The sequence below is a fragment of the Artibeus jamaicensis genome, unplaced genomic scaffold (genome assembly GCF_021234435.1).
Source record: "Artibeus jamaicensis isolate MK-2021 breed Jamaican fruit bat unplaced genomic scaffold, CSHL_Jam_final scaffold_537, whole genome shotgun sequence".
Classification (NCBI taxonomy): domain Eukaryota; kingdom Metazoa; phylum Chordata; class Mammalia; order Chiroptera; family Phyllostomidae; genus Artibeus; species Artibeus jamaicensis.
In genome coordinates, this window is record NW_026522047.1 from 27,892,836 (window position 1) to 27,910,165 (window position 17,330).

General features: G+C 37.3%; 1 protein-coding gene across 1 annotated transcript in view; it reads right to left on the reverse strand.

Annotated features, from left to right (window-relative positions):
• Positions 1-17,330, reverse strand: part of RXFP1 (relaxin family peptide receptor 1) — a 78,975-nt gene that overhangs the window by 52,158 nt on the left and 9,487 nt on the right. The window contains exon 2 of the mRNA XM_037125729.2: positions 1,516-1,653. Within this exon, the coding sequence (XP_036981624.2) occupies positions 1,516-1,653 (138 nt within the window). The remainder of the gene's footprint in view (positions 1-1,515; positions 1,654-17,330) is intronic.

A 17,330-nucleotide genomic window follows, 5' to 3' on the forward strand; every position in this document is an offset into this window, starting at 1 on the left:
AAGGAACACATTATCTACGGGCTTTTAAATCAGAGGCATTTGTAGCTTAGGCTCAACAGTTTAGTCGCTTCTCTTGAGTTCCTGCCACCACCCAGACACGGTTTTCCAAGAAGTTTAATTTCTTCAAGGCGGTGCATTAAAAAGTCTGTGATCCTTGAGGGAGTGGTAATGGTGAACCTTCAGTATGTCAGTAATTTATGCAGCACTTAGAATTGTCTCACATGTCTTCATCTTCCAAAAATAGGACCTTATTTTAGCGTGAGTAAGAAATCTCTTAATTTACATTATTAACCAAAACTCATTTTTTCCCACTGAGTCAGATCTAGCCAATTCAACTTCTTTTCTAAATTTGTGTTTTTGAGACATTTGAAAAAATTCCAACCAACAGTCCACTTTCTGCAAATATAATAATTGACCAGAAGCTTTATAGGGTTATAAATATGGTTGTTAGTTAAATAGTAGGTAAGCTGGGCTAAGTGTTTTTTTTAAGAGGTCTAATTTTTCCTTCATAAAGATTCTCCTAATCTTTCCTGCAGTAAGCAAAAGATAAGACAGAGCCATAGAAGAAACACTTAAATAGTGCCTGCTGTACGCATGTGCTCTTCCAATCCTTTACATTTAATCTTCCCAAATTTTTTAGTGTAGATACAATTTTTGAACCCTTTCACCACATCAGAGAAGTGAGGCAAAGAGGGTAAAGAACATTCTCAAGTACACATACTTGGTTATTGTTGCATTTGGGTTCACACCAGGCAGTCTGGGCGCAGAGCCCTTATTCTCAATTTCGATTCCATTCTGCCTCTATTAACTGGTTTACACATTAAAAAACTTACTATGATCCTGGCTGCTGTGTCTCATTTGATGGGGTGTCATACTGCAAACCAAAGTGTTGCGGGTTCAATTTCTGGTCATACACGCCTATGTTCTGGGTCAGGTCCGTGGTTGGGGCGTGTATGAAAGGCAACCAATCGATGTCTCTCTTACATTGATGTTTTTCTCCCTTTTTCCCTCTGTTCCCCACTCTCTAAAATCAACAAACATGTCTTTGGGTGAGGAAATTCATAAATAAATAAGTAAACAGTTTACTACCTACGCAATCACTACTTTCCTGAAAGGTTGGCTGTGGTCCTAACACATAGAAAAGAGCAGGTGTTTTACGCCAATGAAATAAGTGTTAAGATTTCCTTAGTGACACATACAGGGTCTGGCAGAAGTAACACCTGCACGAGTGTGGTTGGTAGAATCATAATGTGGGTGTAATAATGTTTAGCTTTCATTTGAACATTTTACCTAAAATATCAGATGTTGTGCTTGAGTGTGATATTGTCACGGTACAGAATTATGCACATGATTTTGTAATAAAATAGGGGCATTACTTCTGTCGGACCCTGTGTTTTGTATTTTGGTGGAGCTTTCGCTTTTCCCATTTCTGTCTTCGTTATACAAGGTTTCAGTGACTGCACCGTCAGTCCTTTTCCTCCTGGTTCTTGCTGGGACTGCAGGTGCCTCACTCACCACAGTTGTCCTCATCAGCCCAGTTGCCACAGTCGTCCACGCCGTTGCAATGCAGATGCTGAGGCAGGCACTTGGTGACGTTCCCACAGGCAAAATAGCCCAGGGAGCACTGGAAGCCCTGTCCACTCCCATGAAAAACTGTGATGAAGAAAGGGGAGAAAAGGTTAATATGAAGGCATTGAAAAGGGTGGGTCCCCCAATACTTTATAACCACTTGGTCTTCCCATCCTGGCATGCACCTCCGTACGACAGCCTCACCTTGTCTGTGAGCCTGACAGCAAGTTTTCTGAGACCTCCATTCCAATGACACACTCTGCTGTGTCCTCAGAAGATTCCAGGATTCCCCTCCCTTTGTCTTTTCACTTGCTATTTCCCACCTGGAATGCCTTTCCCATCCTTATTTTTCTATGAAAACCCTACCTATAGTTTACAGTGTAGCTCAATCCCCCTCCTTCTTTTTCAAAACTGTTTTAGCCAATCATTTTAAAAATCAGGACTTTGCTGCATTCTTACCGTTAGCTCAGAATCACGGCGGGTGTGGTGCCAGAGGAGGAGAAAGACATTACGGGTATCAGGGATGCACATGCTATGTGCTCATTCACAGACTGGATAGTTCCTGGGTGTGAGGCCCTTGGCATAGCGCATCGAATGAAACAAGGAGACTCTCTGCTCTTTTCTGATTGGCTGCTTTCACTCAGAAACATGTATTTAAGGTTCCTCCATTTCTTTCATGGCTTAGTACCTCATTTGTTTTTAGTGTGGAATAATAATCCATTGTCTGAATGTGTGTCCAAGTTTTGGCAGTTATGAATAAAGCTGCTGTAAACATCTCTGTGCCAGCTTTCACAGGAACATAACTATGCCTTTTAAAAATATTTATATAATTTAAAAACTCACTGTAGACTCCAGTATAATTCTGTTGCTTAGCCTCCTTACCAAGTTTGTACATCTTTGACACTTTCTAGAATAATTGTTCATTATAAAGAAATAAAAGCAGAATAGTATGAACAGAAAATAAAGCTTCTGATGTAAAAATGTATTTATGGTCTATCATTAACTCACGAGAAGAATAAAAGTGCCTATTTCCTTTGTAAAGCACAGTGGGACATTTTAGTAATGGGGCAATCGCATTCTTATAGACAAGCAATTTATGGTGGATTTTGACTGTTCTTATTTGTTTTCCAGTGCATAATTTGATGGAAAATAGTGAAATTTATATCATAATGAGCTGTGTTGTAAATAGTTTTCTCACATGTGCAATTATTTTAAAATTATTTGTCAATACTTTTTCAACAAATTGACCAAAACAAAAACAAAGAATTTTTATATCACAGGACATCATTGATAGAACATCACACACTTCAGAGACCACAGGTATAAATAAATTGATCTATACTGAGACTGACTTTTTCATATATTTATTAAGATATAAAAATATAAATTATTGGAAAAATTCTTTGATGAATTGGCAATGGTCAGCCACATTTACAGTTTTAACTAGATATTACTGCCTGTGTTTTTATGTTGGTATTTTGAAAATATTTCTTTGAGCAATTCACTTTCATAAATATTATGTGTGTTTTTAAAAATATTTTATTTATTTATTTTTAGACAGAGGAAATGGGAGTGAGAAAGAGAGGGACAGAAACATCAATGTGTGGTTGCCTCTTACATGCCTCCTACTGGGGACTTTGCCCACAACCCAGGCATGTGCCCTGACTGGGAATCAAACCAGCAACCCTTTGGTTCACAGGCTGGTGCTCAACCCACTGAGCCACACCAACTAGGGCAATATTATGTTTTTATGACCTGTCTTTTAAATTTATATTTAGAGGCAGATATAGCTCTTCAATGTAACATGAAATCAGTCCTATTTTCGTAACATTATGATTCAACACATGTATATGAAATCTTAAATAGTGATACTTTTTAAATAAGTTTTTTATTTTCAGATGATCTCAAACTTATGAAGATGTACAAAGAATGTTTTCCCCTCACTCATTGTGAAAAGGAGTTTAGTTTATTCAACTTGAGTTAAATATCAATCAAATAAAAACTGAAGGTGATTGTTTTATTTTATAAGATTCATAAATAGAATAATGTTTGTAAATTGAAGTTAAAGGCTTCCAAAAACAAGGTTGTTGAATTTGTTGCTGTAACGAATTGGTATTAATGTAAAACCCAAATATGGTAGAGACTGTTGCTTTGCTGATTCAATAGTAATTTCCAAACTCTGCTCTCTTGCTACTCTCCCATTATAGAGATTGAAAAAGTAAAACACATTCTTTTCTAACTCCCTTGCTTCTGGGTGGCTAAGACGCACATTTCTGGCTCTGACACATGGGCTGTGGACTGTGAAGGATGAGTTAGCTTTCCTGATACAAAAGACCAATGGTGCTGTGTGCATGAATATTTGTCTCGATCCTGAACACACAAATTCTGCTGAGGCTAACATTACTACAGTATAATATCATACTCATAACTACTAGTTTGAGATTTCTGTGTTCATCAGCTTGACCTCATTATTCTTATTAATTTCTATAATAAATATATTTTAAAAAGTGAATTAGAGTTTACCAAAAAATTAGGCACCAAACTCTCTCCCTCTCTCCTTCCTTTCCCCTCTAAAGATAAATAAATTAAATTAAAAAATTAAAAAAAAAAAGAAGTTTTAAAACCACTGATCACTTAGTTTGCTTCTTCAGTTACATATATATATCTATGACCTTTCTACACTTCAAAACTCATTTTTCTTCTTTTTTAAAAATTTTATTTAGTTATTTTTCAAGTACAGTTTTTTGTCTATTTCTCCCATCCCAGCCTCCCCCGCCCCTTGCTCCCCACCTCCCTCCCATTTCCACCCCCCTTAGTTCTCGTCCCTGTGTCCTTCCTATTTGTTCCTCCAAATCCCTCCCCTTTTTTCCCTTAAATTCCCTTCCCTCTCCCCTCTGGTCACTGTCCCCTTGTTCTCTATTTCAGTTTTCTATACATGCCGCAAACCAGCCTACTGTAGAATTCATAAAAATTCAATATTTCTCAAAATTTAAAAATGCATGCCCAGTTTGATGATAAATATATTTTACACACCCTTTCTGAGATTTTGATATTTCTCAGGGGTGAGTTTATACCTTGCTTAAGATTACATATGTTTTGTGGCTCCCTACCAACCAAGAACATTTAGTATGGCTCTATATTTTTGTAGTTATTAAGAATTAGTAACATCTTTCCAAATATAAATTTATATTAAAATATGTCATGGTAAGCTATACATACCTTGTTCCATCCATTTCTCAATTCTGATATACTACTTCTCACTGAGGATCTCCCATTAAGTGGTTCTATGTAGTATGGCTATATGTGATGAGAGTCCAGTGATTTCTGTATGTGAGGCGTGTCGGAGGAAGCAAGACTTTTTAATCGCTGTGTATGCAATACTTTTTAATCTCTTGGGTGTGTGTGTATATGCATTTGTAATTGCAAACACAAATACTAAGCATTAGATAAAAGGATGAGGATAACAGCAGGAAGAAAATAGCTTCATTTGAATCACTTTTTGTTTATTTTTAAATTAAATATTTTTGGTCCTAAAGGTGGGAGCAAGCTTTTTTTCAAATAAGGCATGAATAGATGATAGGAACATTTAAGAAAATTGGATTTAGTGCAAACATTACTAGGCTTATGTCACAGGAAGATTATGTAGCTTAGAAGTAGATGCATATCTAAATACATTTTAAAAGGCTTTCTGACCACAAAAAATGAGTTGTTAAAATATCTGAATGTCTCTATGCACTGGGAATCAAAAAGTCTCTGGGATGAGGAAATAATTTAAACAAACAAACAATCCAATTAAAAAATGGGCAGAGGACCCGAATAGGCACATCTTCAAAGACAGACACACAGATGGTCAATAGACATATGAAAAAAATGCCCAATGTCAATAATCATCAGAGAAATGTAAATTAAAATCACGATATCACCTCACAGCTGTCAGAATGGCTACCATCAACAAATCAACAAATAACAAGCATCAATGAGGATGTGGAGAAAAGGGAGCCCTTGTGCAGTGTTGGTGCAGGTTGGTGTAGCCACTATGGCAAATATTATGAAGATTCCTTGAAAAATTCAAAATGGAACTGCCTTATGACCCAGAAATTCCACTTCTGCACATTTATATGAAGAAACCCCAAACACTAATTTGAAAGACTATATGCACCCTTATGTTCATTGCAGCATTATTTACAATGGCTAAAATATGTTAGCAACCCAAGAGCTCATCAACGGATGAGTGGATAAAAAAGCTGTGATTAATATATACAATGGAATATTACTCAGCCATGAAAAAGAACGAAACCTTACCATTTGTGAGAGCATGATGGACCTAGAGGATATTATGCTAAGTCAGTCAAAGAAAGACAAATACCATATGATTTCACTTATCTGTGCTATCTAAAGAACAGAATAAACAAGTAAAATTGAAACAGTTTCATAGATACAGAGAACAGATTGATGGTTGTCTGAGGGGAGGGGTTGGGGGGCTTGGTGAAAAAGGTGAAGGGATTAAGAAGTAACATGATAGTCATGGATGGGGATGTAAAGTACAGCAAAGGGAATATAGTCAATAATACTATTTAACTATGCATGGTGCCAGGTGGGTACTGGAAGTATTGGGGGGAACATTTTATCAAGTATACGATTGCCTAACCACTATGCTGTATACCTGAATACAGAACTCTACTGAATGTAAACTCTAATTGAAAAAATATATAATTTCGACTGAGATTTGGTAGCAAAACAGACTCAGAACGAAATCAGAACACTTAGCAGAGCTTTAGTGATGCAGCAGATAGTTAATGGTGGTGACCACATTGCAGTGATGGGTGTTTGGCTCTATTAGCATGGTGTAAGTTAATGCTTAACATTGATATAAGTGCTTCTTGTTTTTAGTGGTACTTGAAATTAAATTGTTGTGATTACAATTTTTAAATTGAATATTCTCATCTCATACAAACATCATTTCTGATTTGAGAAACATATTAATTTTTTAAAAAGAGCCGTAACTGAAAACTTGCTCCAATGCATAAGAACTCAAATAAATATTACAGTTATATTTGAAGCAACTTGGAAAAATACTTAATAATTTTAATAGCAACAGCAGAAATATTTTTGATGAAGCACTTAAATCTCTTCCTTCTCCTGAAAATCCTTGGAGACCAAGTGGATGGAAAAATATGGCAGCTGTCACATATGCTGATTGCCAAGTGAGACACAAGTATTGAGTGATTATCAGTGACTTTCTTTTTGTCTGCCAGAAAATGAGTTATTGTCATTCCCCTATGACTAAAAAATGTGTATATGTTTTGTGTGTGTTTTAGAGGGTCTGTGTGAATTGTAGTACCCAGCGAAGGAAAAAAAGGTCTAAATTTTGGGTGTTTATTGTAGCTTTCTTCAATTTAATGGGATCCAGTGTAACTCAAGGGCCAAAGCCAGGGAGCAAGTACATTGAAGTTTCTTTTATAATGTGGTTTTGAGGAAATTGTACCAGTCTCCATGACAGGAAGGTGATTATACTGTGGCTGGCTATCATTTTGAGGGGAGGTGTGATTTGACCTGGATTACATTCAAATCTTGAATCTTTCTCTGAGAAATAAAATCTAAAGGGTTTCAGTAAACATTTCCTAGAAGCTAAGTTTTTAGTGATTTATAATGAATGAAATAAATCCTATCTTTTATTGTTGACATATGTTGACAGAAATGCACAAACACAATTGTGCCCAGGGAACTCGTGAAAATACCCACTCAGTGAACCCATAAGCCTTGTTCTGTAACAGCATCAACGCTAAAATGGAAAATTTCAACGTAATTGTTCTGTGATCACTGCAGTCACTGCATTAAAGGTGGTGCTGCTCACGTGAATTTAAAACAAAGCAGGTGAGTACGTTTAATTAAAATGTTTATAGTATTTCTGCATGGCTGTGATTTGTGTAGGCACTGAGAGTTTCACTGAATTCTGTAACTTATTTTCAGTATTTTTACATTCTACGGAAAATAAGTCATATTCTTATTTTCTTAGATAATGACTCACTTCAACAAAAACATAGAGGAAGTTTACTAAAGTGTCTTGTTAGGAAGAAACAAAAGCCAACCAAACAGAAAAAAAACAACAAAACCAGACACAAAGGCAAATATTCCCTACATTCTTTTAAATGTAATTTCTATCTTAAGTAATGACTATCAATAACTATTTCAGATATCTAAAATAAAAACAAATAAAAACATCAGTTGTAATAGAGGAATGTTAAATCACATGGCATAATTATGGAGCTATGTATTTATATCTATATGTAGTTCAACAATTTAAACATGAGGTAGATATACGTCTATACAGTCTACACAGTTCATCTACACAATCAAGTCTACACGGGTTAGTTTTATTTATATAAAATAAAAATTATACAATATTTGTATTTATAAAGTTCTGATATATTAACAAGAAGAAACTGTTAACAAGGGTGATCTTTGGGAAGTCAAATCAATAATGTCAAAGGAAAGGAGAGATATTACTCTGCAGTTTATGTCCTTAGGAAAATTTGATCTTTTTAAAAAAGTGTGTATATGTGTAATAATAAAAATAATCTGAAGTTATTTATAGATATTCAAATATGTGAAAGTTTGATTTCTTAGCTATAAATATGAAAAACCCTGTATTCTTGGTTAGTTTTCTGTTGACCCATTCTAACAAGGTAGAATGAGATCAGTAGCTCTCAATCAGGATGATTTTGCAACTCAGGGGACATTCGGCAGGATCTAGAGACATATTTTACTGTCACAACCTTGTGGACGCTACTGGCCTCTAATAGCTAGAGTCCAGGGATGCTGCTGAACATCCCACAATGCACAGGATAGCTCCTTAAAACAAAGATTTATCTGTCCTAAAATGTCAACAGTGCCAAGTTCGAGAGACCCAGGGCTAAGGCATTGGTGAAAAATCAAAGGGCAAACATTCCATACAGGCAGACTGCTAACCCATGAACTTACTTGGTGGGGAACAGGCAATTACCGACTTCAGTGGCTGTTTATCATTTAGTGGAGATTTTCAAATGGGTTTCAAAAGATTTTACAAGTAGATAGACATTACCAGAGGGACCAGCACAGCTGCTGAATCTCTTAAAAGGCTGTGATTGTTGCTGTTTTTGACAAGTCACTTGGGAAAAAGTTTACAGTTTGTAATGTCCACTAATGCCAGGGAAAATGTTTGTGTTACTTATAAGGAATAATTTCTTTGCTACGAGAATTACTAAACAATGTTTGGGTTACTAAGACAATCTCTGGAGGTTTCAAAACATTGGGTAGAAAATTAAAGTATATGTTGCCAAAAGGAATAAGAAACAATATTTTCAGGATGCTTAAACTAGTTCCCTGACTCTATGAATAATATAAACTATCATTTAAAGTTCAATACGCTATCATCATTTAAATAAGCTATCATCGTAGACTTTAAGTTTGAAATTTTGAGGTATGTATGCTCTGTATAAACAAAATACCTTGAAAAAAGTTCAAACATCTCTGCCTCAATAAAATTGAAAAAAAGAGCAAAGAAATTCAATTGTCCTGACAAAATCCAGATACTCAATATGTCTTCATAATACTGCTTCAGTCATTTCTCATTTTCAATCTTCTATTATGCACTTTCTCATAACTTTTAGTATCAGCTCCAGATAAATCAGATACTGTGTGCACCCGGAATCATGTCTTTCGTACTGTCTGTCCCCATCCAGTCGGACACACAGAACTGACCCAGGGACAGGACTGCGTGCCACCCCTGCATGTACCAGGTGGAGTGCTGCTTCCTACCGATGAAATGGCCGTGGGGTGGACAGAGTGGTTTTCCTATTTACCTGCCTACATCCTGGGCTTTTTTCAGGATTAGATAGCGGCTCCTCTTGAAAGCTTCCATTTCATCCTCAGGCTGAATTACATGCCTCTTTTCTGTTTTCTGAACATCCTGTGCTAATCCCATTCTAGCCCCTTGTTGCCCTGTATTGTTATTCTGTCTACATGGGTCTCTACAGTCAGCTTTCTGAGGGCAGAGACCGTGCCTCAAATCATGCCTGTGTTGCCTGTGTTTAGCATGGCAGTTTAGGATGGCAGTGCCTATTTCTGACTGATGAATGAGGAGTAGACATGCACTGCATTGAATCGAATAGAAATGGACTGTTTATTAGTGCTCTCTACTCATTGTTACCAGCTTAGTAGTCCATGCCATATTCTACTCACATTCTCCCTATATCATTAGTCTAGGAAAACATAAGGACATGTTTGTTACAAATGACTTCCCATGGAAACCAAACCAAAAAACCCTAGAAAAACTAGTCAGAACGTGTTAAAAATTTTAGTAAGTTGTATCTTCCCATTACATCTGATCTGATTTTTAAAAACTCTTGACTCATTTATGGGTGCCTGGTAAGTTAGTGGGATAACATTTGAGGATAATGACTGAAGTTTTTCTTTCCCCTAAATTTGTTTTGTTGCCAAGACCCTTCAGTGATATTCACTGCTTCATACAGAGGCATTTATAGCTGAGAACCAAGCAATGTATTACCACCCGAATTACTTTGTAGGCTTCGGGCTGAAGCGATATTGAAAGCCAGGATTTCCATGGAAAGAACAAAGCTATTGGGGAGACAATGTTTCTTTTTCTTTAAGCTCAAAAAGATTGACTTACCCAGAGGACTTAGAAGACAAGAGTTTATATAGACTGAGAAAAATGTGTATGTGATGGTTAATTTTTTTAAAGTTTTCAATATTTATTTAACTTTTAAATTTAAATTTATTTTATTGTTGTTCACTTGATGGTAAATTTTATGTTAATTTGGATAGGCTATAGTACCGTCCAGGTGTTACTGTGAAGGCATTGTGTGAATGTTGTTAGCATCTGCAGTCAGTTCACTGTAAGTAAAGGAGATTCCCCTCAATAATGTGGTTGGGCTTCATCTAATTAGTTGAAAACCTTAAGAGCAAGTAAGGTTTCCCTGCAGAAGAAAAAATTCTAGGTGTGGACCACAGTGTCAGCTCCTTCCAAGGGTTTTTAGCCTTAAGAGTTTCAAACTTGTCCAGCTACATTCTATAAGCAAGTAAGCAAATTCCTTGAAATAAATCCCTCTCTATATCTGTATCGACATCTATACATATATATGCATAGATACCTACATATAAATATATATAAATAATATAAATGTAAAAATCACTTCTTATATGTATATATATGGAGGTTTATTATAAATGTATAGTGAATATATATAAATGTATATATATATATTTGCTACTCATTCTGCTTCTTTCATAGAACCTTGACTAATTCAGCATATGAGGAAGTTTTTGTGCCCCTCCCCCAAAGAAGTAAGAATCTGAGTATCCGTTGGTAAATGTTTGTTGAGTGACTAAGTAGGTCTCTAAACAGAGTAGTTGAGATCTATGAATCTTTTTTGATTTGCAGCATTTAAAACTTCTCCCTTTTACCCTTAGTTTTGTGGCAAAGCCACAACCACAGTCACATCTAAATCTGTTTCCCCCAGACATGCACTTCTATGGCTAAACTCAGCAGGACAAAAGCACGTGATCCCTTTCAAATCCAGGACACAGATCTAAGTGGGTCCTTGATGCTGACCAGCAGCTGTGCCCCCTTCCATTGTTCCTTCTTCCTTATATCCTCTCTGTGTCCTAGATGATTATTTTATTCCTTCTCCTCTCAAACCCCAGCACCTCCTCTCCCATATTCCACCTCAGTCATAAACCCAAGGCCCTCAGAGGAGCCCCACACGTCTCCCACTGCATCTCCCATGGGCCACCCTCATGTGCTCTGTGTCCTCAACCTTGTTACGGAGGAGCTGTCTGTGCTGCTAACGTCAGCTCTTCAGCTGAGCTCCTGGGTGTGTCCCCTGTCTCCTCAGGACACATGCCGATGATTCTCCTTACTCTCTTAGCATCATCAATTTTACCTTTTTCCTGGGTCATTCCCAACAGTCTCCTTTCTTAAGAACAAGACAAAGGAAAAAAACCCCACAATTTTTCATGCCAGTTTCATCCCCATTTCTTCTCTTTCTCTCTTAGGCAAAACTTGTCAAAATTTTCTGTACTAGTATCTCTGGTTCAATCTTTGTGCTTAACTTTACTTCTAAAGTTTTAGAACTTTATTGAATATTAGCATTCCATTGTGAATTGGGGTCATAATGTTGACGATGTCCTTAGGGCCTTTTGAGGGGACTTGTCAATTTTTTTATCATTTTTCCCACAATTCTTCACCAGCTGTCATTCCAGCTATCACTAATTCATCTGTCTCTGTGGTCTCAGTACTCTAATTACCACTTCTAACTCACTATTGAAGTTTGCTGGAGCTAAAAATGCAGATACACAGACATGTTAGATGCCTCTGTGAAGAGTGAGCAAATAAGCTATGAATGAGGGCCTGTCTGGGTTTTTGAGACTCTGAGTTTTGAGGTTCTAGGGTAAGTAATATCCAGTTGGGTAAGATGTTATAAATATTGCTTAGGGCTTCATATTCTGCCATGATAAACATTTATTTAATAAATGCATACATTTCCTAACACATAAAGTAGCATAGTAGAAATTTCTATTTGTTCTATTTATACATTTCTAGAATAAATCTCAAACTATGACAAAATCCTTTTCTTGGCCCTTCAGCCATCACATTTTACTCCTGCTCACCGATGTGACAGCGGTTTTATTGATTACACTAGAAGTGCAGTGAAGACATAAAGGTCCGAAATCAAGGGCAGTTGTATTTCTTTGTAATGGCTCTTCCACTCAGCATCTAATTTCCATCCCTGCTGCCTCAGTGGTGATTCCAGTCTGTATTATCTCACATCTGGGTAATAAATTTTTAGCGGCTTCCTTTTGGTTAGACTTGAGACTTACAGTCAAAGCATCCCCAACTGACCACAACCTACTTTTTTAAACCTAAGAGTCCATTACATTAATCTTTCACTCTGCTCAGTTTACTTTTTTCTTTCAGGTTTTTGACATTTACTCTATTTTAGGCACTAGGCTAAGCACTTTATGTGTCCTACTTTACTTCATCTTCAGGACTCCATTAAATAATTATTAATAGCATCATGATTTTACAGTCAGAAGGTGTAAGTTACTTGAAGATCACAGAACTAGTAAGTGACAGAACTGAGACTCAGACTCAGGTTTGTCTGGTTCTAGAACATGTGTTCTTTACCGGGTGCCTCTACTAGTCCCCCCATATCGGTCTGATTATGCGTCCCTGAAAAATCATTTGTACTTTTGCTTCTCCTTTTTTTTGGCTTGTGACGGTGTTCCTGCATATCCTCTTTTTCATCTAAGTATTCCCCTTCATAACCAAGCTCAGTTATACATTTGAACTGACTTCCTCTTCTGTTCTGAGTAATCTGTCCCTTTTGAAATTTCTGAGCACAAGGATAAGATGCTACTTTATTGGGGCACTTAACATTTGTGTTGCCCTGAGTGTTTCAAGATATTTCCTTGCAGGGGCAAAGATAAACACGGTGCAGCTAAATAGATATTTTTCTACTGTTTCAAAATCTTCAAGTCCCTTGTCCTTTCCCCCTTTTTTTTTTCCCCCCCCCATCTTTTCCCCCCCACCCTCTATTCATTTATTTTCCCTTCTTTCTCCCCTTTTTCTTCCCCCCCCCTTTCTAACCCTCCTCCATTCTTCCCCTTCTTGTTGATGAATGTATTGGAGACAGCAGCTTTAAAAATTCAGACTCATGGTTTACATGGAGCACTGATTTTCAGTGAAGACAATGGTTTATTACCCTAGCTTCTCCTTCCTTAATATTGAGAAAGTAAATTTCAAAAATTAAAAAGGGGTAGATACAATTCTCTCATTATTTTCCTCTTTAGAGAAGTAAGTTTTCAGAAATAAACAACTGAATGGGTGAAACCTCATGGAGAACTTGATATTTAAATGCCCAAGGTATGGGCAAGAGGGACCAAACAGAACAGAGTGAAATCATATCTACCACATATTCTAAGTGGCAGATACTATAACACTGAATAGACTTATGTTATATTCTTAGATATGCCTGTAAACTGATGGGCAAATTTGGGCAATTTACTTCATCTTCCTAGATTTCAGGTCTCCTCACATGTGCAAGAAGGAGATACTACTGGTTATTGTAACATTATTTTGGTTCTAGGTGGGAGATGAAGTGTTAATAAGAAAAGTTCATTTTTAAGGGGAAGTACAGGAAGAGAAGATCAGTGAAGAAAAACTGAGAAGAAATACAGAATGGAATTGAGAAGGAGGGAGTGAATAGATTTAACTAGTGACTGGAAGAGTCAGAGAAACTTAGTTGACTACCCATTACTCATTTTCCCCTTTCCCTCTAACAATGGGATCCCCGTTTTGTCCACGGTGACAACGAGCTCAGCACTGGAAGGTGAGATGACTGACCTCAACACTGGTTAATGATATTCCTGTTTCCCACCTGCCCTGCTGCCTTGGCAGTTACACTTGTAGGACCAAATTCTGACTAAAGAGGTCTAAGAAGTAGAAGTCTTCTTAGAAGAATTTCTGGAGAAGCTATCGCTCTCCAGATAAAAAGGGAGAGATGAAGCTTCATGCCACTTTTTCCTTTCTTCCTGCTTTGATGAGGCCCTGTGGACTTCATCTCTGGCACTAACAGTAGCCATCTTTCCATGCACTAGGAGGTAAGTGTTTAATGTAGTCACCAATGCACAAAGGATGGTGGAGTGGAAAGACAAAAAGAGCCTAGGACCCCCATGGCATGGCCAAATGGCTGCTCCAAGACCAGCAAGCATTTACTCTGGATTGTGTTTAAATGAGAACAATAAATTCTTGGTTTTTAACCCACTTGGGTAAGTCTTTCTCTTTGTTGCAGCTAGAATGCATTTCTGATAGAGAAGGAACTGATGAAAATAGCAATCCATACTCTACCCTGGAGGGGACCACAAGAACTGTGAGTTTATATAGGTGAGGGGACCCTGAAAATGACCACCAACGGGTTGAGGCAAGGTGTGGGTTGAGGCTTGAGGTTTCAGAAATGACCGAGAGTTGACAGATAACTGTGATGTCTTTGAAGAGTGGTTGAGAACGATGAAAAGAATGAGTGAGATGTGGAAATGGGAGATTCTGTGAGTGATAATTTTAAAGAAAAACTGATGCAAATGTAAAGATCATCCTCCAAAACAGCATGTAGTTGGTATATTTCTGTGACAACATGTTTAAGTCTTGTGTTCACAAGAGCTGTACTTTCAGGTATATAAGAAAAGAGTACTGGGACCAGATAGACCCCAACTGAGAAATGTTCTACAGGACAAGTGGCCTACATTATTCAAAACTCAATGCCATTGCCTTCAGATCAAAGGAGACTGACTACATAGCTGTGGCTGCCAAATGCAAGGTGTGATCCCGGACTGGAGCCTAGATTAGAAAAAATTTTTAATAATTTTTAAAAATGTTATCATTAGGACAAATTGATGAAATAAGAATATGGACTTTATATTAGGTAGCCTTGTTTTATCAATGTTAAATTTCCTGAATTTAGTAATTGTATGGGGGCTTACAGAATGTAACTCTTAGGATGTACAGGCTGAAGTATTTAGGAGTGAAGGGGTATATGTTTGCAAACCACTCTTAAACCATTCATAAAGAAAAATATGTATGCATGTTTGGTGAGAGACAGGAAACAGATGTGGGAAAATGTTAACAATGGGTGTTTGTAGTTGAAAGATATATGAGTCTTTATTGTACTAGTTTTGTAAAGTTGTTGTAGGCTTAAAAGTTTTTCCAAGTAAAAATTTTAAATTTGGTAAATATTTTAATATTTTAACTTGTAGTGGAAACAGTTTCTAAAGTTCCTAGATTTAAAAATTGTTATTATGCGAATAATGTTAAATTTCCCTCTTGCTCGGCATTTGAGTTTATACCCACACAATTTGTGAGTAAATCTGAAATTACCTGGACACCATAAATGCGTGTGTGTAATGTAGTTGTGAGTTAAGCTTTCTGAATAGTATTGGTGTGAGACACAAAGAATTTTAATGCCAGTAATATTATTTATATGATACATTATTCCTTATCATCTCTGTGTTTCTGACTTGGAGTTTATGATTTTTCTACTCTATTTTTAACACAAAGAAAAATTTCAAAGGCATTTAGAGGCTATGGGAGTTGAATAGGTTTTATTGACACAGATGTTTATGATGTGTAGTGAGGAGGGTATTAACTTTCCTGGGGGAAATGCAATATGCAGGATTCTGAATGCCAATAAGGGACAGCTCAGAGCAGCTCTGTAACCTACAGGTTAAATGGCCACTCTTCCCGTGGTAGCCATTATTTCGTGAATAACATCTATTATGGGTTTAACTTTAATGCTTTTCCATGCAACTATTTATTATTCAGTGAAATCAGAGCAGCTTATTTGAATCTGAATGCTATAATCCTGCCTTTGCCTTTTCTTGAAATTTCTACAGCCTCAGACAACATTAGTCCCCAAGGTTTGCTCCCCACACCTGTCCTGCACATTTGCAACCAGCTCAGTGCGGCTGTCATCCAGCACGAAGTGTTATTCTTAGAAGTGCCATTGTGGCCTCGGTGAAGTTTTGTAATGTCTCAGTTTCTTCTCCTAGAACATGGGGATTAATATATTTCTCTCTCAAGCTTTTCTGTATGATTTAATAAAGCTAATAGGAGGCCCCTCAGTGCCTTTCACGGAAGTCACATGTACCAAACGGGAATTTCTCTTCTTTCTAAGTCCATAGGTCTTAACTTCTGGGTTATTTCTATTTGTGCTAAAATATATATTTCATAGAATCTCTACTATTCAATTAGTCACTAATTCATGAAATGGTAAGCACCACGGGAAAAATATTGACTGAGATGCCAAGAGTCACCTGTGGTCCACTTTGAGGCTGGGACTCTCTCTGATACCAAGCAGGTATTGCTTATGTCTTTCTTTTCATATAATGTCTACCAAGAACAATACTCTTCTTAATATTTTCTAGAGCACCCTCATCCTCGACCTTTCATGATTGAGTTCTAATGAACACAAGCCACCTGTGGGTGCTTAGCTTGTGTTTCCAGTTCCCTTTCTTCCTATTGCGGTTTGCTCTGCCATCTCAAATTAAGAGTGAAGCCTGTGAGGGGAATTGGTTGCTAACTGGGTCACCAGGTTAAGTGGTGAGGAAGAATTTATCTTCTCTTCTTTGGTCATACTCTGTTATCGTGGTTGTCATCTGGGCTGACTTTGAGTGGCTGTCTGCTCACCTGCCCATCTACATCCAGCTCACTAGACAAATAAACAGGTTGGAAGCTCACCTGTGGCAGCACCATTTCTCTATAATTGAATCATTAAGCAGAGAAGCCATAGATTCTATGACCATTTTTCTACATTTTTTCCCCTTTAAAGGGAAATTCCTTTAGCTGCTCTCTGACCCTTACAATTCTGTCCTTTCTTAGCTGCAATTGTCTCTCACTTGGACCTTCTGCTTTCATTCTTGCCCTTTGGCAACCTGTTCTCTCCACAGCATCCAGAGGGAGCTTTGAAGGTAGATCACAAAAATGTCCTCTTTCAGAACTTCAACTTTTATCCTATTGTCCTTAGAATAAAACAAACTCTTTACCCTCACCTTTCAATTGAATGAGCCCTTTCTTCCTATTCTCTGACTTGGTTTCTTTCCTCTTAGTTTGAGTCACATCGACTGTCCTCTCAGTGGGCTAAGTTGGTCTCACATTAGGGCCTTTGAATGAGCTGTTCTACTGACCTGGGTGGCTGGATTGTTCTTCCCCT